The sequence below is a fragment of the Lolium perenne genome, chromosome 7, assembly GCF_019359855.2.
Source record: "Lolium perenne isolate Kyuss_39 chromosome 7, Kyuss_2.0, whole genome shotgun sequence".
NCBI lineage: Eukaryota > Viridiplantae > Streptophyta > Magnoliopsida > Poales > Poaceae > Lolium > Lolium perenne.
Genome location: NC_067250.2, coordinates 31,071,444 through 31,095,837, shown reverse-complemented (window position 1 = coordinate 31,095,837; position 24,394 = coordinate 31,071,444). Strand labels below are relative to the sequence as shown.

General features: G+C 42.6%; 2 protein-coding genes and 2 long non-coding RNA genes across 18 annotated transcripts; 2 read left to right on the top strand and 2 right to left on the bottom strand.

Annotated features, from left to right (window-relative positions):
• The first annotated feature begins 2,282 nt into the window (after positions 1-2,282).
• LOC127319115 (uncharacterized) lies at positions 2,283-3,763 on the top strand. Its single transcript, XM_051349325.2, has one exon. It carries the CDS (start codon positions 2,374-2,376, stop codon positions 3,397-3,399), a length of 1,026 nt encoding a protein of 341 aa, XP_051205285.1. The 5' UTR covers positions 2,283-2,373; the 3' UTR covers positions 3,400-3,763.
• A 129-nt stretch (positions 3,764-3,892) lies between these two features.
• LOC127319114 (protein FAR1-RELATED SEQUENCE 5) lies at positions 3,893-10,886 on the top strand. 4 transcript variants are annotated; one of them, XM_051349323.2, is made up of 10 exons: positions 3,893-5,236; positions 5,347-5,448; positions 6,207-7,469; positions 7,551-9,162; positions 9,235-9,711; positions 9,794-9,852; positions 9,947-10,036; positions 10,131-10,208; positions 10,314-10,391; positions 10,485-10,886. In XM_051349323.2, the coding sequence occupies exons 3-10, from the start codon at positions 7,089-7,091 to the stop codon at positions 10,692-10,694; spliced, it is 2,985 nt and encodes a 994-aa protein (XP_051205283.1). In that variant the 5' UTR covers positions 3,893-5,236; positions 5,347-5,448; positions 6,207-7,088; the 3' UTR covers positions 10,695-10,886. The 4 variants fall into 4 exon arrangements, with proteins under 4 accessions (XP_051205283.1, XP_071679512.1, XP_051205281.1 ...); XM_071823411.1 differs by having other exon boundaries at positions 5,311-7,469; XM_051349321.2 differs by having other exon boundaries at positions 3,893-5,448; positions 6,769-7,469.
• On the bottom strand, positions 10,881-11,842 carry LOC127319116 (uncharacterized). The gene is made up of 2 exons (XR_007862399.1): positions 11,418-11,842; positions 10,881-11,317 (listed from the first exon to the last, which is right to left on the bottom strand). It is a non-coding gene; the product is annotated as an uncharacterized lncRNA (long non-coding RNA).
• Positions 11,843-14,442: 2,600 nt separating this feature from the next.
• Positions 14,443-18,711, bottom strand: LOC127319124 (uncharacterized). 12 transcript variants are annotated; one of them, XR_007862409.2, is made up of 5 exons: positions 17,928-18,703; positions 17,764-17,836; positions 15,436-16,258; positions 15,223-15,277; positions 14,443-14,956 (listed from the first exon to the last, which is right to left on the bottom strand). It is a non-coding gene; the product is annotated as an uncharacterized lncRNA (long non-coding RNA). The 12 variants fall into 12 exon arrangements; XR_007862412.2 differs by having other exon boundaries at positions 14,443-15,833; positions 16,176-17,363; positions 17,928-18,711; XR_007862404.2 differs by having other exon boundaries at positions 15,223-16,258; positions 17,928-18,704.
• Between the last annotated feature and the right edge of the window lie 5,683 nt (positions 18,712-24,394).

Sequence of the window (24,394 nt, the reverse complement as noted above, 5' to 3'; positions counted from 1 at the left end):
AATGTTTGAATAGCCGACTCACTTCTTTGAGAAATGCAATTTACATTATTTTGTTACAGCCATTTTAGATTAATTTTATTCTTATAGAAAAAATAGTATGCATGTAATCCTGTATTTTCCAACAAATAAGGAATAATTGTAATAAAATAATTTTGTATGTCAACAAATTATTATTTTACGTGAAATATATTAAATTTGTTTGACCACGTGACATATATACGTGGTGCGTCGTGATAGTGCAGTTAATATATACATTGAACATTCCTTTATTAAATCTAAAAATACAGAATTTATAGCTAAAATTATTCTAAACATATTACATTTGTTTGACCACGTGAGATATATCCGTGGTGCGTCGTGATCGTGCAGTTAATATATACATTGGAATATTTCTTTATTAAATCTAAAAATACAGATATTACAACTAAAATTATTCTACTTGTTTTTGCCCACGTACGATTTTTTATATATCCTTTTTTTTGGTTCATGAACTTTTTTTAAAGCGGGCCGGAAACACACGTATGGACTCTATTCATAGGATACTCATAGGATACGTATAGCTTGATTGAACGATGAGTAAAATTTAAACCTTAGACTAAGAGTCCACGTCGTTTACTTGTCCCTCTTTTTTGGCTCGTGAACTGTTTTCACGGCCGGCCGGAAACACATCGTACAGAACTCTATTCACTACATATCGCTTTAGATTAAGAGTCCACGTCATTTAAAGTTAAAACTATGGCACGTCTTCTCTATGTATATAAACGTGTCAAATAGATCTATAAAGTTACGTAATTTAATAACTTTTCGTTAAATCACAGCCATTACTTTTATATCTAATTGTTAAGATAATTTAGATGGTGTGGCTTAACGTGGTGGCTCTATTAAACATCTTTATTTTGCTTTTAGTATATAATAGATAGATAGATTTTTTTAATAGTGAATAGAGGAAGTAGCTAACTGTATACTTTTGATTCGACACAGTTTGCCCTTCGCAACTTTATATGAAAGTAGTTGGCGCTACATGTGACATGACACGAGAAGATATCTACCGCAGCTACCTAACAAAGATCCCGATTAGCTCGTTGTGGTTACGATTTGCGAGTTGTTTGCGAGTGCCGTCAGTGTGCAGGACGTAGTCTAGTGAAGCCTGAAATCGACGAGATGGATATTCAGAGACGATATATGATAAAACGTACTGGCAGGATGGCCTTTTCCTAGTGTACCAAACATGTCCAAGGCTAAACCACTCTGGCAGCTTCTTGGCGGCTAGTTCATCTCATGTTATGTTGTGCACTATATCGTCTAGCTGGATCTTTGCATTAGCTTCTTTTTTTCTACTTAATTTAAGTTAAAACACCGATACTTATTATGAATGGAATGGAACATTTTTTCTTATTATTTTTTTGGCTGGTCATGCTTTTAGGGATCTAGAAGCAGTATAAAAGTTGAAACCAACCTAGGCCAAACTAGGCCAATGGGTCGGGCTTTGGCATGCCGGGCCGCAAGCACGTGAATTCAGTCCGGCACAGGCCGACATGGTACGTGGCTAAACGGACCCGTGTTGGACCATCGCACATCGGTGCCGTGCTTGGGCCGCGGCATCGGGCATGCGGGCCAGCTCGGTACGGCCCGTGAGGCACGCGATTGTGGGAGCGGGATTGTGGGAGCAGGAGTGCGCGATCGGGAGTGCTGCGCTTTTTTAGAGGGTAAGCGATGAGGACGAAGAAGGTGCTAAAAGATTATTTGAAATTGAAGCTAGACGAAGAAGAGCTTCCTCCATTTGGACGCACTACACCAAGCATGAATGTGAGAGGAGGATGGTGTCAACAGGTGTAGAGCCGTGTGGAATAGATGCCAACAACAATTCAGTTTGCATCGCGTACGAGGGCACGGCCACTTTGAGGCATGACATGAAGAAGCGATAATGTAGTTTAGATCTTTAAAGCAGTTATGATCTTTTTTCTTATCTCGGAATGTAAGGTTTTCTAATGAGAAGTCATATTACTGTTTTCTAATAATTCGTTCTTGTCCCATATGAAATCGTGCCTCATATTACTGTTTTCTCAACTTTTTCCAATTTTTTGGGACAGTTTCAACGTTGGAAACAGAAAACAGGAAACGCAGGCCTTTTTGGGCTCCGCGAGTCAAACGGGCCGACGTGCCAGCCCGGCTCGCTTCGGTGCAGTGCAGTGCAGTGCCAGGTTTGGCCCAGCCCACCCAGCGTGCCGCCGCTCGACGTCGGTGCAGACGTCAGACTTGACGTGTTTGGATCTCCCTACGCGTCTAGCTTTCCCATACGAGTCCTCCCGATCCCCCCGTCGTCTCCGTTATCTCCCGAATCAATCCAGTCGAAACCCTAACCCTAGCCCCGCCATGGCGCCCGCCACCAGATCCGTCGTCCTCCGCCTCGACGACCTCGCCCTCCCGCCGCGGTACCTCACCGTCGCCTCCGACCTCCCGGTCTCCCACCTCCTCCGCTCCCTCCCGCTCCCCTCCTCCTCCTTCTACCTCACCTCCGATGGCCGCCCCTTCTCCCCATCCGCCCCCGTCGCCGCCCTCCCGCCGTCCGCCTCCCTCCAGCTCCGCCTCCGCGCGCTCCGCGGCGGGGGCGGCGACGGCGGCTCAACCTGCGCCGAGTCGCGCGACTGCTACCTCTCCATGTACCTCGCCAAGAAGCCCGACAAGGCCGACCCCAACGAGGCCCGCCTCTCCCGCTTCACCTGCTGCGCGCTCTCGGGCGAGCCCCTGGCCGCGCCCGCCGTCGCGGATCGCCTCGGCAACCTCTTCAACAAGGAGCCCCTCGTCGAGGCGCTCCTACACAAGCGCCTGCCCAAGGCGCTCTCGCACATCCGCGGCCTCAAGGACATGATCCCCATCCACCTGCACCCCAAGCCCGGCGCGGCCGACGAGGAGGTCCGTTTCCAGTGCCCCGTCACCGGGTTCGAGTTCAACGGCAAGTCCCAGTTCCTTGTGCTCCGAGGATGCGGCCACGTGCTCAGCGTCAAGGCTCTCAAGGAGGTGAAGACGCCCGGCTGTTTGGTGTGCCATAAGGAGTTCGAGGAGGCCGACAAGATGCCCATCAACGGGACTGAGGAGGAGGTGGCGGCGTTGAGGCAGAGGATGGAGGAGGAGAGAGGGAAGTTGAAGGACAAGAAGGATAAGAAGCTGGCCAATGGCCTGAGTGGGAGTAAGCATGCTGCTCCGGCTGCTATAGCAGACACTGAGAAGTTGGAGAACGGGAAGAAAGGGGAGGCTGCCCCAGCAAAGCGGTATAAGGCTGCCGATCATGCACCGGCTTATGCAAACAAGAAAGTGTATGCGTCGATTTTCACTTCCTCCAACAAGTCCGATTTCAAGGAGACCTACTCATGCCGCTCACTCCCCCTGGGAAGGAACTAAATTGCTGTCAGAGAGGTGCCAGTGGTATGGAGGTTAACCTCTTGTACCTGACTCGGTGATCTGTTTACTACCATGCCTCTTCTCCCACAAGTTCTGGCATTGTTGTTTCATAGTTGCTGTTCTTATCTATGCTGGATTGCTGTGTGGAGCTTCCTATTGTTCGCTCCTGGAGAAGTAATATGTTCCTATAAAATTGTTTGTGAAATATGTAATAGTTCAAACTGTTAGCAAGTACTCCATCATTGGGTACCTCAGAGGACCTCTCAAGGTAAATCCTAGTGTTCTTTGATGCAACATCCACTGTATCTCTGGCTACACAGTTTCATCTGACGATTTGTTTGAATAAAGATGTGATTTATGTACACACCTAAGTGGTCTCTCAAGGTAAATCAAATGGTCTCTATGGTTTTCATTGTTGTAACTTAATTGTTCCGTTTCATCTATCATCTAATAACAGTATAAATGTGCATCTCACTTGTTGTGATGTATAGCTGTTGTCCATGAAGTATGGTGCTAACAAACACAGTTAGCAGTATACCTTTTACTGCCCATGTTAACATAAGCATGACACTGGCATCACACTCTAGTTACTCTTTGCATGCTTCGGTACATCTGTTGTCAAATTAACCTTGGAAATGGTGAAAGTTTGCTTAATTCGCTTCGCTTCTTTCACTTTTATCTTTTATTTCCATAAATACGACATAAGACATGTTCAGTTATGAGCGTGTGCGCGTTGTATTTCTCACTATTCATTTGGCCTTTTGGTTATACTAATGTGCTGAATGTACAGGTTTGCTAATTGTGGAATTTATGAACACATTCAGAATAGCTAGGATATCAATAGTTCTGCACTGTTAGCACACTGCTGAACAGAATTTTGCAAAGAATGATAGGGTGCATAAATTTATTTAAGAATCAAGACAACAGTTGATTTTGGCAAACAAAAAACTTGACAATCAGTTTCTAATTCTATCTAGATGTAGAAAGAATAATGAAACATGCTCCTATCAAGTGCACACATCCAGTGTTGTGCGGATAGTAATTCTATTCCAGTTTTGGGGGTACTGACTCATTGACTTGTAGCGACTAGCTGGTCATGTAAGATGTAACCTCCTTAGCATAACGTATGTTGTCCTGAAGTAGGACCGAGGACCATATTTGCATGTCAGAAATCCAGAATTCAGTACTCCCCCCATTCCATAACTCCTGTTGCAAATTTTGATGTATCTAGACATATTTTGTGAATAGATACATCTGAATCTGCAACAAGAATTATGCTATGTAGGGAGTACAAAGCACATCAGATGTGGACTAGGAGTAGGAATTTAGAATTCATAACTTGGTTCTATTCAGATGGGAGTCAGGTTGGGAGTTAAGTCTTGACTTATGGAGTAGTCGAACAAATAGTCATGACTAGCCCAGCAACCCTCACTCATTGATAGAGATTATGTGCAATTCGAGGAATGCAATGTTTTGATTTGTTTTTAGTTGGCACAATGGTCATGGCATAAGAAAAGAAGAATATTAGAGCACAATTCTTGGCTTCAGATCTCATCAGATTGCTACTATGCAGTGTTACTTCATCGCACATTGCTGATATGCATAGTTTTTCTCAGCCACCTCATCTTATGGTATGCATTTTGTACAACACTTGACAAGCTGTATAATACATATACAAAAGTAGTTCCATTTACTCAGCTGCTTGAGTTTGTTATGTCTTCTCTTGGTGCTATTACTCATTCTGTTAGTGGATATATTGATTATTGAAAGCATGCGGTTGATCACTTCAGAAAATTATTTTAGGAGATGGTGTGGCATTGTCGCTTCTACTTGGACGGTATGGTACTTCACGATGTTGGCATTGTCAGAGAGATGCAAATGTTCTTTTTTCATAGCCTCCTCTTCTTGAAGGATTTCGCTGATGGTGCACCACCAATATGCGGGTAGGTGGGTTGTCATATGTGGTTAACATACTGGGCGGGAAACTCACGGAGTCAGAGACGTTGTTATCCCTACAATGATGCATGGATCCTGGATTTATGTGAAAAGGTAAGTTGGTGATTTCACTATAGGCACATCCCTTTAGTCTTTCTTTAGTCTTCTTTTTTTTGCCTTCATGTGTTTTACCTGTTGATTATAGTATTCTTATCTCCAGTTTAATTGTGTTACGACAGAAGATTGTCTTAGTGGCAGATGTATATCCCCTTTCTCTTAGTCATGCTCTGCCACTGCATTTCTTGTTTGTTAGGATGCAATTTGATTTCAGATGGCTCAAATATTGATGTCTATTATTGTCCCACCCATTTCTTCCACCTAACATTTCTCGATGGCTTACATCAATGCTTTATATTGAATTCATTTGCATCAAGAAAAAACATAGAACCATATCTTGGCAACAAAGAAAAAGACCCTTTAGTAATTACTGTAAATTCTGATACCTCAACTCTTGCATAAGATAACCAATTCTGTGATAAAATTATGACCACGATTATATAACTATGTACCTGATATCCACATCAATAACTGTCAATTCCTGCATATGGATGGCCGTGGATTTTAAAAAATTGACTCGAGAACTGAGGCAATCTGGTCGCAGCAGAAGGGTGGGTCGCTTAAGACACTCGTGGGACCAGATTGCTCTTGTTCCTAACACAAATAAGATATTTCTTAGAAAACTGGTTCTTAACGGCATCTATCATCTGCAATTTGGTAATGTTGTCCACGTCTCTCTGCTGTGTGTTACACATTGTATTTTATGGAGTGGACATAACATTGTATACTTCAACGTTTCACATGCATTCCTGCAGCCACCAATCTGCCGACAGGCTGTGTGGTGCTCCCCGCCGTGGCATGTGTTCCGCTGAGTGCGATAACGGGTGCAATGGCGCAGCACGGGTCACAGTGGAGAGGGTTTAGGGCTGCCCTGCCGTGGCCGAGCTCGCAGTGTCCAGGAAAGAGGGGCAGGGAAGGAGTACCAGTGGGGGCATCGCAGGCTAAAGGCCATTAAAGGGGGGCAGTTAAAACGGTAGACGATATGGCACCAATTGTGGGTTAGTTGCAGTTGTGCTGCAAGCGATTGCTGCGGCCGGATCAGCTGCACCCTGTCCGAGCTATATCTTCCTAGTGAGGTTGATTTGTGGGAGCTCAGCAGGCAGGCGCCACGGATGAGGCCGAGAGGGTGTTCTTCGACGGTGGCATGCGGGCGATCTGGCTGCGAGCCTGCTGCTCGGGCTTTGCTGGAGAAAAATTTGCTGGGAACGGGCCGCACACTTCCTCTCTTAAGGCCCCTCTTTAGATTATGACACGTCATCGTCCGCACGCATCTCAAAGCTGCTTGGAATCCCCTAATCAGTCGATACGTATCTGCAGGGACTGGGCGTACCGATACGTATCTGCAGGGACTGGGCGTACCGATCGGAGGAAAAAAAAAGATGATACGTTGTATCCCTAGGCGTGGTATATCTGATCTCATCTGTAACCGGACATGAGGCAGATCGTGGTGAACAAAAGTAGCTAGCTTGCATTGCATCTGGGAACTACTCGCCGCCGGCAGCCGCCTCCAACTTCTAGCTAGCTTGCTATTGAAGATAAAGACCATTGCATCTGGAAACTACTCGCCTGGAAACTACTCGCCGCCGGCAGCCGCCTCCAACTTCTGGGCGTCCGACGTTGCCGCGGCTGTAGTGGTAATGTCCACCGATCGCGAGGTGATAACACGAGTTGAGACCGCCGATGTCCAGTACAACGCTGCTGACACCGGACGAGAGGTGATCGCAGGAGCCGATATCGCCGATGTTCCGCACAACGCGGCTACCGCCGGGGGTGAGGTGACCAGAGGAGCCGACGTCTCCAATGTCCAGTACGACGCTGCCGCCGCCGCGCAACCGGTTTCCTCCTTCGCAGTTGACTCATCTCAAGATCATGTTACCATGGCCACCTCCTCACCCCTTGCTGGTGACAAGACAATGCACACACCAACTGAACGGGCTTCCACGTTCATGGCGACGATCCAATCAAGCTCAACTCTTTCCGGCGTGAAAGCTTCAGCTACAATAGCAAACTCCAATGAGGTACAAAAGTGATCTATGTATTTGTGCAAACAAAATCATGACTTATTCTTATCAATTAAGTTTATATATATTTTTGTGCAGGTGCATGGTACTAGTTCTGAATCACTACTTGTTCCTAAAGTTGGAATGGCTTTCAAGTCGGAAGAAGATGCATACGAATTTTACAACGAGTATGCCGGTAAGATTGGTTTTAGCATCCGAAAGAGCCACTCAAAGTTGAGACCTGATAAATCAGTATATCAGAAACATATAGTTTGTAGTAATGAAGGGGAAAGAGGTACTCATTCGAAACATGACACTCTGAAACAAAATGCTGCCACAAGATCTCGTTGCGATGCCCGTATTCAGTTTAGCATTACTCGCGAGGGAGTTTGGACGGTGCAAAAGGTTGTACTTGAGCACAATCATTATCTCGCAAGTCCAGATAAGAGACATATGTTGCGGTCACAACGTCGTTTGGTAGAGTCTGATAAACTTGTGATTGGTCATATGAGGGAAGCAGGATTAAAGCCCGCCCAAGTGTTCAACTTTTTCAAGCAGTGGTATGGAGGACCTCAGCATGTACCTTTCTTGCGGGTGGATAGCAATAACTATATTGGCCGTGAGCGAAAGAAGTATTTGGATGTCAATGATGCACAAACAATGCTGGAATTCTTGAAAAACAAACAGTTAGAAGATCCTTCTTTTTTTTATGCCATACAATTAGATGAGGAGGATTGCCGGATAGCTAATTTCTTTTGGGCTGATGGTCAAGCTATCATGGACTATGCTTGCTTTGGCGATGCTTTGTCATTTGACACCACTTTTCAAACAAATAAGTTTGAAATGCCCTTTGCACCACTTCTTGGAACTAACCATCATAAACAGACAATTCTTTTTGGAGCCGCACTATTATTTGATGAAACCACCGATTCATTTATATGGCTCTTCAACACATTTTTAACAGCGATGTCTGGCAAACGACCTGTTACAATCTTCACAGATCAATGTGCCGCTATGGCCAAGGCAATTGACAAAGTTTTTCCAGGCACGAAGCACCGTCTCTGTCTTTGGCACATTTATCAAAATGCTGCCAAGCATCTTAGCCATGTAATTTCAAATCATCCTCGATTTCTTGCTGACTTTAAGAGAGTTGTATACCTTGAAAATTCAGTGGCATACTTTGAGCAGAAGTGGCAAGAATTATTGATTACTTATGATCTTGTGGAGAACTCATGGATACAAACTCTATATGGTTTGCGTGAGAAGTGGGCTGCGGTGTACCGCAATGATTCATTTTCTGCTGACATGACCTCAACTCAAAGAAGTGAAGGTATGAACAATGTGTTCAAGAAACAATTTCGCAAGAAGCTCTGTGTTTCAGAGCTCTTAGTAGAATATGAGAAGTGTGCTGCTAGCCTTCGTGAAAATGAACTAGATGCAGATTTCAAGTCACGAAAGTCTAAACCGGTTCCTTTTGTAAGAAATTTACCTATGTTGAAGATTGCAGCTGAGTCATATACAAGGAGGATTTATAATGATTTTGAGGAGGAGTTCAAACAACAACATTCAGTCAAGTGCGAAAGTATTTCCATAGTTGGAACAATCAGAACATATAAGGTCATGGCGATGCCATTTGAGGATGACGCACTAGTTATCTTTAATCATGAGGATGTGACCATATCATGTTCCTGTAGAAAGTATGAATCCAAAGGTATGCAATCAGATTTTGTCAATTTTTTAATATATAATAATATTTCATAACATGTGTGTATTTATGGCATAGGTCTATTGTGCAAGCATGCTCTGCGAGTGTTGAACATCAATGAAGTTTTCACTTTGCCATCGCAATATATACTACACAGGTGGACAAAATATGCAAAAAGAGGTTATTCTTCGAATAACCAGGACAGTCCTCAAGACACTTTACAAACACGCGCTGCTCGCATTTCTCGGAAAGCAACCGCTGTTGCACTTAAGTGCTCTGTTTCAGAAGAACTTCTTGTAGAATTGGAGAAAGCTATAGATATGCTAGATCTAGAAGCAGATGAATCACTAAGCCAAAGAGGACCAGCCAAACCTGAAAGTGTTCGTATGAATTCGAATGTGTCCAATGACTTTATAACCAATGGAAACATATCATTTAAAGTTCCCCAAGCAATAAAAGGTCCAATGGTAAAAAGAGCAAAAGATGCACTTGAAAAGAAAGGAACAAAGAAGGCAAAGACAGGAACAAAGAAGCCAAAATCTGGAACAAAAAAAGGTACTGCTACACCAATTGTTCGTTCTCTCACAATTGCACAAGCAGTAATTGTCTCCTTATTTATATGGTTCATCAATACCAGGTGTTGCAAACAAAGTAAAGGCTGATACTACGCTCGGAGAAGGCCATCAACCGTTAACCGTAAGACAGATTACTCTCAGTTCTTTAATATGTTTCATGTAATTCAATTGTGCCACAATTTTTGTAAAACATTTTAATACTTATGATGCCACAGGGAACTTTTGACGCAAATACAGGAACTAATATAGCAATTCCACACATCCCAAATAATATGTATCACGGACAAAATCCTCTACAGTTTACCGTAAGAAAGATTCATGAGGTTTTTTTTTAATTATATTGTACCAGAAGAACTATACTCGATTTCGTAACTTTTCATGACACGTTGATCTTTTCAGGCAGGAATAGGTCCTAATATTACAATGCCGCACTACTCTAATAATATGTTTCATGGACAAGGTCCTCTACAATTTACTGTAAGACAAGCTACTCAAGTTTTTCTTATATTTTTATGTAGCATAATTTTGCAAGAACAACTCTAAACAATTTAGGTTCTTTTCTTGACACATGGATCTTTTCAGGCAGGAACAAGCTCTAATATTACAATGCCGCACTTTTCTAATAATATGTTTCCTGGACAAGGTCCCTTACAATTTTCTGTAAGACAAACTACTCTAGTTTTTCTTATATTTTTATGTAATATAATTGTACAACAAAAAGTCTGAACAGTTTGCTAACTTTTCATGGCACAGGGATCTTTTGAGGCAAGCACAAGTTCTAATAGTACAGTACCACACTTCACAAATACTACCTTTCACGGAGATTCTTCGACCATGTTTCGTCCATTCATCCAAGGAGGATACACTGAACTTCTACTTCAAACTGATCAAGCTTTGGAGGTGCTACACCCTTCGCGAAGATTGGATTTTGATGAACCAACTCCTGGAGGACGGAAGGAGTAGGCATAGTAGTAATTTTTTTCCTTCATGTGGTCAATGGCCTATGTTTAAATGTTAGTTCTGCAAGTAAAATATACATAATGTTGCACTGGATCATTAGAGCGAGTACTTCTTACCAAATGATCTTATACTTGAGGGGAAAAAACATATGTTCACTCATTCATGAAACTGAATATAGACATGTACACATAACAATTGTTCCTTTTTGCGGATTTTTTTTTCATTGATCAGTAATTGACAAAGTTTACAGACTCGACAAATACATCAGGTAAACTGTTTGGGATAGACCCCAACCAGAAACTTTTTTGCCTTGAACTTCTAGCTAAAGCAGCTACAAAGTAAGCTGCTCAATTACATCCTTCCTATTTTTCTACACTCGAAACAAGCAAACTCTGTTTTTGGATTGCATCGATCACACCTGTATTGTCAAACTCCAAGATGAGAGATCATGTAAAGGGATCTGGAACCCCAGCCGACAAGCTTTATATGCATCTTCAAAGATGTTTGGAACCGAGGGAACCTTGCTAGCATTCTAGCGCTCTACTAGCAAGCTTTCTATACATGGAAGATCAAAGCTTTGCTAGCTGAATGTGAGGAAGTCTAAAATTACTGAACAAGTTCACTGCCTGCACACAGAACACCAAAGTTCAGTTAAAAATTATAGGAGCAAATACAAGTGGGGAAGAAAGTTGTGGAATCGCATGGGCTGAGTTTGGTTTTTCTGACATTGGATTCGGGCGCACGATGGCGCCGTCGCTTCCGCGAGAAGCAACACAGCCGCGGCGGGGCGGCTTGTCAGCAGAAGGCGGCGGTGAGGAATCGGGCGCTCACAGGTCCATCGCTTCCGCAACACGGAGATACCAAGCTGGGGCAGGTAGTCACCGGAAAATCACGGCGATGAGGCGGACGGTCGCCGGCGCCGGCGCCGGCGTGTCCGTGAGATGCAGATGCACTAGGGCGCTGTGCTTTCTTTTCATGGAAGTGTACGATTACAAAGACTATACTGTACACAGCACTACGCCCAGCTGCAGATACGTATCGACTGATTAGGGGATTCCAAGCAGCTTTGAGATGCGTGCGGATGATGACGTGTCATAATCTAAAGAGGGGCCTTAAGAGAGGAAGCGTGCGGCCCGTTCCCAGCAAATTTTTCTCCGGCTTTGCTGAAGGGGGAACCCACCTAGCATAGGGATCGGTGGGACCCACCCACGCACCAAGTGGGCCTTCCGGCTGGCTGGCCACCATGGCCGAGTGGGAGAGGGAAAGTCCTCTCTCCACTCGGTTTTGGAAGTGGGAGGGAGGAGCTTTCCTTTTCCTACTCCAATTCACTTCGGAATTTCCTTATTTGGTTCCAATATGAGTTTGACAAGGTTTGACCGAGAGTCCAATTAGGATTCAGAGATCCTATGGCCTCTCGAGTTCGAGCTTTTATATACGGGAGCCCCGGGGCTGACCACAACATCATAAGTCCACAAGAGCCACACAACCCCGAGCTCCCCGAGATCCCCACGCCCAACACCGCCGCCAAGCTGCCGCCACCGCCCATCGCCGGCCACCTCGTTGTTGCCCGTCCTCATCCGTCCTCTGCTGTTTACCTCCGTTGTTCCTCAGACCTCCGCTGGTGATCACTGGAATCTCGCTGGAACTCTTATTCCGGCGAACTCCGAAAAGATAGTCCGGGCGAAGCCCTATCGGATTTGCACCAAGTTCGTCATCATGCCATCGTGACGCCGGAGCGATCTCTTTACCTTGACTCCAACTTGCTGGAGCAAGAAGGGGTCGACGTCGTCAAGCCATACGTGTGCATCACCTCGGAGCCGCCACACAAGCGACGGAATTGATCGAGTTGGATCACCAAGATTGAACGGATCGTGATCGTCTACATCGACACCAACCGTTAAGCTTCCACACCCGATTTGCAATGGTACACAAAGCAAGTTATCACATTGTTACATGCTACCACATCGTTACATGCATCTCCTAGATTAGCTCTTTGTCGTTTATTCGTTTTTGCGTAGGAAATTTCTTTATTTTCTATGCTACGAATCCCTACAGAGATCTCCACCGACGACGTTCTCCTCTCCATGAGCCTGCCCCAAACCCTAGGTTGACCAGCGGGATGGGGAACGTCGGCGCGGGGATGGGAACCGCTCCACCTCCACATGTCCTCACTAGCCTTCATTCCTCTTTGAGGCATCTTATGGCAACAACTGAAGTCTCGATATTTTGGTTTGATTTGTTCATTTGTTACAGATTTTCATGTAGAGTTGGTAGCGCTTAGGCCAATTAGAAATATAAACATACCCATTTTTTGCTAAGTTTAAGGCCAATTGTGGCAAAGACGATTGACTGACATAGACTCACGTCACTAGACGGTGGCATCCGCTGGGGACCCTCGCCCGCTCTCTCGTCGCAGCCGCTCCTCAACGCTGTAGCTGAACTGATCCACCATGCAGGGCGACATCCATGCAAGGGGGTGAGCACTACAGTGGCATGGTGCAGTGATGGATGAGCTGACCAGATAGAGGAATTCATTTTAGTAGAGACTAGTACAAATGCCCGTGCGTTGCCACGGATGAACAAATTTTATTTTTTAATGTACACATATATTTCGCAACTCACTATGAAAATTTTACAACAAATCAGGAATATCATAATGTACTACAACATGATAATACCAAACGCAATAACAAGACAACATTGTTGTGCATCCGTGTGGTTGCAAGTTCTAGGTTTCTTGTTATTCTTCGGCGGTAAGTCACACACCTATATTCTGAGCCATCATAACTGTTAACTCAATAACCTCTTCTTTTAGATGTATAGTACAAATGTCCGTGCGTTGCCACGGGTATCAAAACAAATCAGGGATATCATAATATACTACACCATGATAATACCAAACGTAATAACAAGATAGCATTGTAATGCATCTGCATGATTCTAAATTTTAGATCTTCTTGTTACTCTTCAATGGTAAGTCCCACACCTGTGTTCTAGGTCGTCATAACTGTAAACTCAACAACCTCTCATTTTGGATGTATTATTGTCTCACAAAACATGGGTGCTCGAAACACATGTATAATTGAAGGAGTGCTTCTTTTCTAATTAGTCTAAACAACACTTTGATATTCATAAATATCCAGAGACAGCCCTAGATTGTAGCCTTCTGTGTCAAACATACAAAAGGGGATTATCAAATCTTCAATAATAGTTGAGGTAAAAAAAAAAACTCTATCGTTAGGGCAATGGTGCGAATGCTACTTTTTTTAGGCAGTAATTCCTTAACCGCTCCAAAAAGAGGATGACCATGGAAACCAAGAAAAAGGGTTGAATGCCACGGGTCACAAATGTAAATTTGATGCACATGAAAGTTCACATGTATGAAAACAGAGCCACGTAATATTCCAAAAATAACACCATTCTTAAAATTTTACTAAAAACCACATGTTTGTGCAACGCACCTCTCCACAGATGTACGTTAAGCTACTCAAAAGGCAAGAAATCTAGAAGTCACATCTACCATAGTAATTTATCAAAATATATTCTTAAACGAAACATACTTATGTATATTTCGAGCAAAAAAATATAATTGAACATCACAATATTAGCATTTGTTGCATTACCAAAATAATGGATGGTCCTCTAGATACATGGTGCATTGTCTGATGCACAATTTATAAATAGATTGTAACATAACGACATCATTGAACTGGTTTCTGAAAAATGAAATTAATAGATGCAAACTATCCAATGTAAAAGATCATGAATTTTAATTTCTAGATCTCGCGGTAACAATGTTGGAGGAACTGGGAATAACATAGTCAACTCGAACTATACAATGAGCCAAACAATCATTTCTACTATACAATTTGTACAGGCAGAAACAACAGCATGCTAGATATGGGTCGTGCATCATGATCTCTAAGAGATAAGTATGACTTGAGTTTACATTTAGTAGTCACACACCAAAATAGTCCATATTAAACCTGTCAAATTCCTGTGTAACATTGCTTCTTGAGCGGAGAGATTCGTGTTGATTACTTTGTGCCCTTTGCCCAGCAATGAGATGGGTTGTTTAAGGAGCTGAGCACAAAAGGTAGAATTAATGCATCCTCTGCACATTACTTTGTTCTATAGTCAGCCTCTCATAATCTCAACTTTGGAGCAATTGATCTTGCCGGTGTGTATTTCCATAGATGACCAAGAGCCTTGAGCATATGCCACGCACCGCATCAACTTAAGCATATCCACATCAAAAAACATAACTGGCATGTGAGAACAAAGATCAACTACGATCCAATGTGTACATTACAAATGAGTTCTGACATCATAAGTTGTAGATAGGCAGGAAAATACAAAAAATGAAACATATAAATTGATTAGTTTAGAAACATGTATTAGGATACAGTATAAAAAGCGACATGTGAGTTAATCTGTTTCTGTGGATGCTACTACAATTATAAGGAAACCAGGGTATACGACAAAAGTCATAACATGGATATAAGGGACACTGTGTGAATAGAAACCAAACCTGGTTAAGAAGTAATTTAACATGCCAATTTCTTTGAATTTGAGAAGATATCAAACTGAAATGGGAGGGAATCCAGTAAGACTATAAGAAAATGACTGTCTCTTGGAATTAAAATGAATGAACATAATCATTTTCTTAGCATCCAATACTGCTAGCTGATATATATTGAACTAATAAATGTAGAACACAATAGTTGTTCAAACCATTGCCTACCAGCAAGTTTTAGCCAATGGAGCGTGCAGCTTCAGATGCCCACAGACTCAGACATTCACAAACAATCCCCAATCACTTAGGCCAAACACCAGAATTAAGAAAGCCCCAATATGTAGAACAAGAAACCAATGCCCAATGGTAATCAAAGAAAATCTCAGAATCCAAATCACCCAAGGGAGACTACAGCGTACGTGGGAGCAGCAGGCCAACTTCAGTTAGTGCACACTACAAAAATCATCAATGTTTCCAACTTTTCATGCATCTATCATCTAGTCATCTCGCTTGTCCAAATTAGCAGCTTAAAGTGAGGAATGAAAAAAAGAAATACCTTCGTGTATATTTACCCGCGAGAAAACCTATTGTGTAATGAAGATTTTTCCTAATGTCACTGATTTTGCCTGCTAAAAAATCTTATCAAACTCACTAAAGTTTTCCAGCAAGTAGTGGAAGCCAAAATAAAACACAAATCTGTTGTAAAACGGATTCATACTGGATCTAGATCTAGATGGATATTAGAACACAGTGGATCTTTTGAAATAATTAGAACATGTGGAATAGCAGAATTACATGAAACAACCCATAATTTCTTTTCCTTGATGAGGTGACTATCCTAGATTCTCCATCCGGACACACCAAAATTCTAAAGCTAGTCACGGGCACCCTTACTTCGACATGGCCGTTGTATGCACGGATGCTAGGACGATATATTTAGAAAGTTTCTTTCCCGGTGAGGGACTCACAATGCTAGGACGATAGTCCGCTGCTCCAACCGCCTTGGTCTCAATGGACGCCCCATCCACTGTTGGTACAGATCCAAGCTCACCTGTTGTAGTATCATGATTAGGTGACCATGATAGCAAGTTAACAACCATGCAATCCACATAAGTGGATAAGATGTAGCATTATGACAATATAAATGTGCAAGCCCTCCAGTACATCATTTGGAAACCAAAAGGCACAAACTCACGTCAGTTTGAAGTTCATAAATTGTGTAAATATGTCTACTCAGCCACCATTTTGCTGGATTTACCTTTGCGACTTCGATTTTTGGTCTTTTAAATATATTTCTACAAATATCACATAGTTTACTGAACATACTTTCCACACTTTGTTATGTAGATACCGCTAATATGTAAAATATACCACTTGTATGTCATAAGTAGGAGCTGCTTCCACTCCAATTTAATTAACCTCGTCATGCAACAATGAAACCTAAGAAAAGTCTAATGGTAAGTGGCCATCATAATTTATTTATTTTTCAAAAGGAGGCTGAACCCTCATCTTCTACCGAATACTATAAAATAGCAAGATAAACATTGTTGAATAAATAAAGAAAGCCGAGTATCTGCTTAACTGACGAAATGTTTCAAACTACTTAAGGAAAAATGGGGTTTCATGTCAAATGCTACTATGGTCGGACACTCTAAACTTGAGGAGATTCCTTGGGAAGAAAGGGGAGGAATGAAATAACCACTTATAAGAGGAAACCTGACAAACACGCTGTAATTTTGAACCAAACATTCTTTCAAAAACATATCTTGTTATTAAAGGCCATCAGCACGTTTCCACTTCGCTGCACATCATATCTTGATCTTGGCACAGTAGTTTGCATAAGGCACATAATATACAATTATTGAATAAAAATAAGAATAAGATTAAATAGTATCACTTCATTGATAATCACCAAAGTAACCAAAGTTCACCCCGGCTAATATTACTGCCAAAAGATGGATGAGAGAACCGAAAGAGTTGACGAACCGAAAATTTCACATACTTAGTATGGTGGATCAAATACAGATTTAATAGTTGGAGTGTACTATTTACAGGCTCAACCAAGTTTCTCAAGCACCTGTAAAACCAAAATGTGACATCGTTTGCGATGTAGAAATGATCAAACCGCTAGCATTATAGCAATCATCAAAGCTCCCCTGAATTTGTAGAATGGTAAGTCAGCATTTGTAGAAGTAGCAGCAGGCCAAGACAAAGTATATATAAAAAATGAATCAATCATAGCTTATGTTGTAGGATATCAAGTGCTAGTAGCAGGAAGCAGTTGGGTATTACATCATGAGATCAGGTAACTGTACAATTCAGTATGATGTCGTTGTATCCTTGAATTTATGGAAAATGAAAATGCATCATTCGCTTGGAACCACATGTTATTTGGGTATGTACAAATCAAATGTCGTTCTACCTTTAATGAAACTAATGAACCTCACAAATTCATTCGCTGAGAAGCGTAAGCGTACAATTGACAAAGCTAAATTTGATTCATCAGACATTCCTTATGAACCTACTTTTCTGCAAGACTCAGGGAAGAAATAGTACCTGACCCTCCAACGAAAATCCCCCCAATGAAATGAATGACGAAGGCTTGCTCCGAGGACTTGGGGCTCAACACCTACACATCCATCGTACCATGAGTCCATGACAAGCAATAAGAATCAAAAGATAAGGCAATGGTAATAGTGGAAAGAGCTTCCGAAACGCACCTTGATTTTGGTCCAACCTCATGTCGAAGCCTAGTACTCGATAGACTGCTTCGCTGTCTCCGTGATTACCTTGCAGACCGGCCGCCGCCGCAGTGAGTGACACATGGCTGTCAGATCCAACGACACCAACAACCGGAGTGGCCAGATCTGGCGACGCCAAGGACGGGCGCGACCAAATTCTGACGAGATTGCCAGCGTGGAGGAGGGGCGCGGTTGGGCGGCGCGATGTTCACAACCGCGAGATGATTGACGCAGCGCGCTTGCGAGCTCCTCAAGCCTGCCGAGGGTGCACTTGCTCCGCGATTAGAGCGTCGGTAAGGGACGACTGCCGCCGGTCATTGGGGCGCTTTAGGTCGGCCACCGGGCATGTGCCATGGGGATGGCGGCATCAGCGAGGTGGGCAGAGGAGTGAGCGCAAGAATTGCTGGGAGGAGAAATCGTACAGACTGTTGAGGACGGGATAAAAAACAGTGGAGTAGACGTAAAAACCGGTGGAGCGTAGTCACCGCCGCTGATGTCTGTGTTGTCTTCCTCACGCCCCGGCGCCCATCGGTCTGGCACCACAACCATCGATCTGATCCTCAGGCAGGCCGTCGGCGGGAACAAGCCAGCCACTCAGGGTAGACGGCGTGGCGGCGTCCGGGGGCTCAAGCGGCGGCGTGGGAAAGCAGGCGGTTGGGTGAGGCGTGGCGGCGTGAATCTTGGGGACGGCACAGGGAGCCGGCGCAGCGGGTCATCTCCAGAATCTCGAGAGGCAAACGATAGAGAAAGTATAAGTCATGGATTGTGGGTTAATTCCAAAGAAGTTGAGGGGCTAAAGTGCAAATGAGGCCAGGTGGGCGACCAAAACGACGACCAAAGCAGGGGAGAAGGGGGAACATGTTGCTTCTTTTTTAAGTAGTAGAGATTGTTGTCTCGCAAACCCGTGGGTGTTGCAAACATAGGTACTGAAAGAATACTTCTTTTCTAATTAGTCCAAACAGTTTTCTCAAACCTCTTCAGCACATGCAAGTCAAAGAAAAATCATGTGAAGCATGATTGTGATCGTTATTTTATTGAACGTCGTGTGTTGCTATGGCCCGCTCAATTTTGTTCTTGCCACACATGTTTAAACAGATACACATGAAAATTATGTTTATAGACAAAGATAGCCATAAAACATCCCAAAAAATTGTTTTGACTAAAATATAGTTTGGTAAAAGGGAATAATTCAATATCATATGCACTTCGGTTGTATCCTTTTATGATTTGGCTTACTACGATTGTCTCTCCAAGATTTTCTTGGCATGTCTCCAAGAAAAACATGTGACTGCGACTCCACAACCGTGCATGTTATATTGCTATGGTACCAAAAAAGCGAGGTTATGACATCATCTCTCTCTAGTATTATGTTAATGTTAAACCGCAACTACAAAAATGCTTGCAACTATGAAATCCACATTATCAATTTTATACCACTTAACACGCGTTGAGCCAAGGTAAATCTAAAAAAGGCGGCACTCTAAGTTACTACGTAGATTAAAAAATCATTTTCAAGAAAGAAAAATGATATCATAATCACAATACATCTTCATCTTCAGAGTAATAATATGTATACATGTTAAGAGGAGACCCTAAAACAAAGACAAATGATCTCACTTTTCGTACAGGATGTAAAGCTCAAACCGAAAGAATCTATTTCCGAACACAAGTACCACAACTACATTGCTTCACAACTGCCTTAATAGCTCGCTGGCGTCTTCAAAACACTTGCAAATGCAGAAGAGGACTGAATCGACCAAAAGGTAGGATCACAGATAAATAAATATCAGGAACTTCATCATCCACCGCGTGACTTAGCCTTGGTACACACCCGTCTACTCTTATCACTGTTAGCTTAACAATGTATATGTAAATGTCAACTGGTCACATCAAGCCAAACTAAAAAAATATGTTTTTCATTATGGTGCAAATGAATGGGGATGACTCTGAAGAAAAATAACACTCATTTACTTACTGAAAGAGGTAGTACCATTGTGTGTACCATATAACAGGGAGGTGGGGCAGCGGGATATCAGGGATGTGAGAGAGTGGGAGGCGGACCTCCCATTCCCTATAAACAGTTCATCTCAAAATTAAATCTGGCCAGGACACGTGTGCTGCTCAGAACACGCCGAGTCTGGTGGCGGGCATCTTGATTGACGCGGCAAGCGTGGGCATGGCAGTCAGCATCCTTGATGTTCCGTGGTCTGCACTTAATCTATCAGCTGAATAAAAGTAGGAGAAGCAGAATATTAACATCCAACAGTTTAGAAAATTTGTTTACCTTGCTCTGTTTATCTGATTCAAATTAGGAAGATGAAGAGCAGAATAAGGCTAAGGCGCCTTACTCCGATCCGTACCCTGCACGCACACACATAGAAGTAGCACAGGTCCGCAGAGACGACTCATGAAGGTAGGGGAAAGGGAGGCATGTAACATCGATGGTGATTTACCGGCACGAGGAAGGCAAGTGGCAGGTGGGAGCAGCACAGCGCCAGCATGAGCATAGTCCATGTGGCTCCCGTGCGCCACCGCGGCTGGCCGGCTGTCATCGTCATCTAAGTCGAGCTACCCGACTTCATCCGCACAGGCGTCATGGGGTGTCCCGAGGGGCTAAACTGCAAAATGCGCAGCGACGGGATGGACGAAACTGAGTACTGCGTGACGATGAAAGTGTTTGACGTATTGTGCCTGGGGAGAATAGTGAACCAGTTTAGTCTTTTTAAGTAGTAGAGATAGAGATAGAGAAATCAGCGACCTCTGTGAAAAGGGAGAGGTCACTATGGTTGTCTTTCGGTGAAAGCTATTGATCTCCACGGCCCCTTCTCCTTCAGGTGGCTCCTTCCCCCCAAAATCTTAAGATTAAGTTTCATTCCTACAAATTTTCTTGTTGTCATATATTGCTGCCATCTAGTTTGAACTATTCACCGCCAATTTATTAAGCAAGACATAAATAACATTACTTTATAAATATTACTTAGTAAGTTTTATATCAATTCTAAATTAACAGAATTTAATTTCATTCTAATCTTAACAACTTATTTACGCAAGCTGTAAGCAAATATGCAAAATGTCTCAAAAGTGAAGACTGTCATTTATTCATGCCTCTAATTGAAGCACATTTCTCAATGACATGTGCACCCGCTTGCTCCGAATTATGTACGAAACACGAAATCGCAAGAATTGGATGAGAACTCTACCATATGGAAGGAAAAATTTAAGAATCCCACAAAGGGCGAGAGGTTCCCTTATTTACTTTTGTTCGTCACTCAGAGACCTCCAGATTCTGTGACACCCCTTCCTTCCGATGTCTATATTCTGTAAGCAACACAAAATCACAGGCAAACATGCGAGAGGTCTGATAAGAAAACTAAGTTTCATCTATCCTTTTAGATACGGCAAAAATTCAATTTACTCTGAACTGTCGATGTGACAATAGTACTGATCCTATCCAGACCTCAAGCATCGGACTTGATAATAATATAATACACGATGGTATCAAGCTCAACTTCACCATGAGAACAGACATCTACGATGTTCTCTAACTCAAAAGGAAATCCCAGGACCAATTCCGGTATGTACGTACACAGCAATAAAATTGGTTCAGGAAACTTACTGTACGGTGTGTATGTACACAGCAACAACATTGGTTCAGGAAACTTACTGTACAGGGAAATATGGTAGACTGGCTTATGTACTCCGTATGAGGCACGGAAGTTAAACAGACAACATATATCATATTCAGCGAAACAATTGTGTTATGACTTCCTTGAAAAATGTTAACGGCCTCTAAAATAAGAGCACACCAATATGTGAATCGGAGTGAGAGAGCTGATGTTACCAAAAGATAAGAGAAGGCGCAAAGTTAAAATGCTAAATCATAATGGTCATATTATACCAATAAAGGTAAGAATATACTATGGTGTACATCTCTTCTTTACTCCTTGGAAAGGTACCTTTGTACTCTTTACATGATACAAAGACCACGTTTAGTCCTTAATCGCATATTATGTGTTTTTTGTATGTCCCCCTTAATCGCATTAAATAGGAAATGTCTCGAACCTTACATGGTGGAATATGTAGCATAAGCACCCAGGCACTACGAAGCACCGATACGGCGAGACAGATACGTCGATACGGATACGGGGATACGCGATACGGCAATTTCTAGAAACAACAATACGGCGATACGGCGATACGGCGAATATACATATAAAATTAATGAAATGCTATGCAATGACTTGTGAAGTCAAAGAATAATTGAGGCGGCGGTGGAGAGAATGATTCCAGGTTGCGGGGATGCGATTCTAGATGGCAGCGAGCGACTCTAGACGGCGACGGTGGCGGTGCACTCACTCCTAAGGCCTCAATCCAAACCACTTCCATAGTTAATCAAGCAAATAGATAGATAGAGCACTGACTATTAGGGTCACTAGTGGGCTTTGATTGGGCTTCCCAACATTCATGTGTCCTAGCCGTGTCGATGATGTCCCTGGCGGTGTATCGGTATTTTTTTTTCTTTTTAAAATCGGAAAAGCCGATACTCCTGGGATACGTGTATCGCCCGTGTATCGGGGTATCGGAGTATCGGCGGAGTATTATACGCGGACATGGCAGACTTTGAAGTATCGGTGCTTCGGAGCCCAGGCATACTAATTTGGATACGTGTTATATCAGAAAATAAATGGGCAAGCAACCTTTTACCTAAAATCAAAAGGCTAGCGAAAGATAGTCAAGTAAATCATGGAAAGATTTTCCTTCCCTGTGCATTGTGCATTGAGGACAGGTGTGGCTTTGGAAGACAATTTATGTTCCGTATTGCATCATATCACTTTCTATCCATACCATTTACAGCACAAATATGATCATAACTTAATCTAAATGTTCATAAATAGTAGACACAGTGGGAGCAAACAAAATATAACTAACCTCCGGGAGTTCCAGAACTGCTTCAGAAGAACCAGGAAAATTGTTGAATCTCCTTTGCATCATTGAATAGAAACAAAATATAACTAACTTCAATTTTAGATGATCCATTTTCTTCAAAAGCAAACATCACTCTGCCTGCCATCAGGACAAAAGGATTTAGGATCCGAGAATATGTGGCAGCAGAACAGGCTGTGCCCCTTTGAAGATGAGTATAACCAGGGACAATTAAGTCAACATATTTTGAAGCAAACAAAACCAGAGACACCCCAACTTTTAATCATGTTATGTGTGAACGTAACAAAAAAAACACTTGAAGCTCATTTGACTGACCATGTTGCTAGGATAGTAAACCACTATCTCGCTCACCCAATTTCACCTTTATGGTGCATTTGTTCAAATAGCTCCAATATAACTGAATGAAAATGGCAAGAGAAGATGATCACCCATAAGCTTCGGTGCCAGCTACAAGATCACCTCTAAGCGGCAAAGGCTTTATTAGATTTGTTTGGTTAGGTGTGCAATTTCACTTTATTGCCCCATCTATTGTGTCGCAATTGACGTCCAAGAGGTAATCGCCCCATCTTCCCTTCTTCTTATATGGGCCTGCCGATATCGTTCACCTCCCTGTCTAAAGCAAAGCTACAAGGGTTAATTGACAAAATTGCCAAAAGATTGGGTGTTCAAATGCGTCAATAAAATCTGAAGATCATTCTCTTGGCTTGGATCAGAGGATATAAAGGGCGCAAATTGTTTGGTGGAATGGGAGCAGGTCTGCATGCCAACTCAGTGTGGTGACCCCATGGTACCTAATTTCAAGATGAGTTGATGTACCAAAACATAAGAGAAGACGCAAATTTAAAATGCTAGATCATAATGTTCTTATTATACCTGTTGTGAACTGCGAGTAAAGAACCAAAGTAGAAACCGTACTTAGATGGTATTGAAAATGACATCTTTCTTTACCAGCTGCCTGGAGATAGCAACACCTAATGGGTGGAAGGAAAAAATATTATACATGTAGAGAAAACATGAGTAATAGCTCTATTGGGTTGCAAAAATAATCCAGAACACAACTCATGTCATACCATCACAATTCTGGAACAGAGCACAGTTGTTCATAAACTGTAGTGAAAAAGAAGGTTTTGTATTGAAATGAGCCAATCATGATCCTTAATCTTTTAGCACCTACATGTAATGTACTTTGATTTTTAAAGAGGTTTTAGCTAACTGTATGATCCTTCATCTTTTAGCACATGTATGATCCTTCATCTTTTAGCACAGTTGAATGTAATCAAAGTATATGGTCAAATGGTTTTAATCAACTGAGAATATCACCAACATACAACAAGAATAATCAAAAAGTGTAATGTTTGAGTTAATGTCCAGCGCAGTACCTTCGTTGAAAAACATCTACATGCTCCTCCCTTTGGCTTCCGCCGACTAAATCACCAACCTAGGAAACATGATATGCAGAAGAAAAGTTATTGCCACATAGAGCTTCACAATGTAGGATCCGA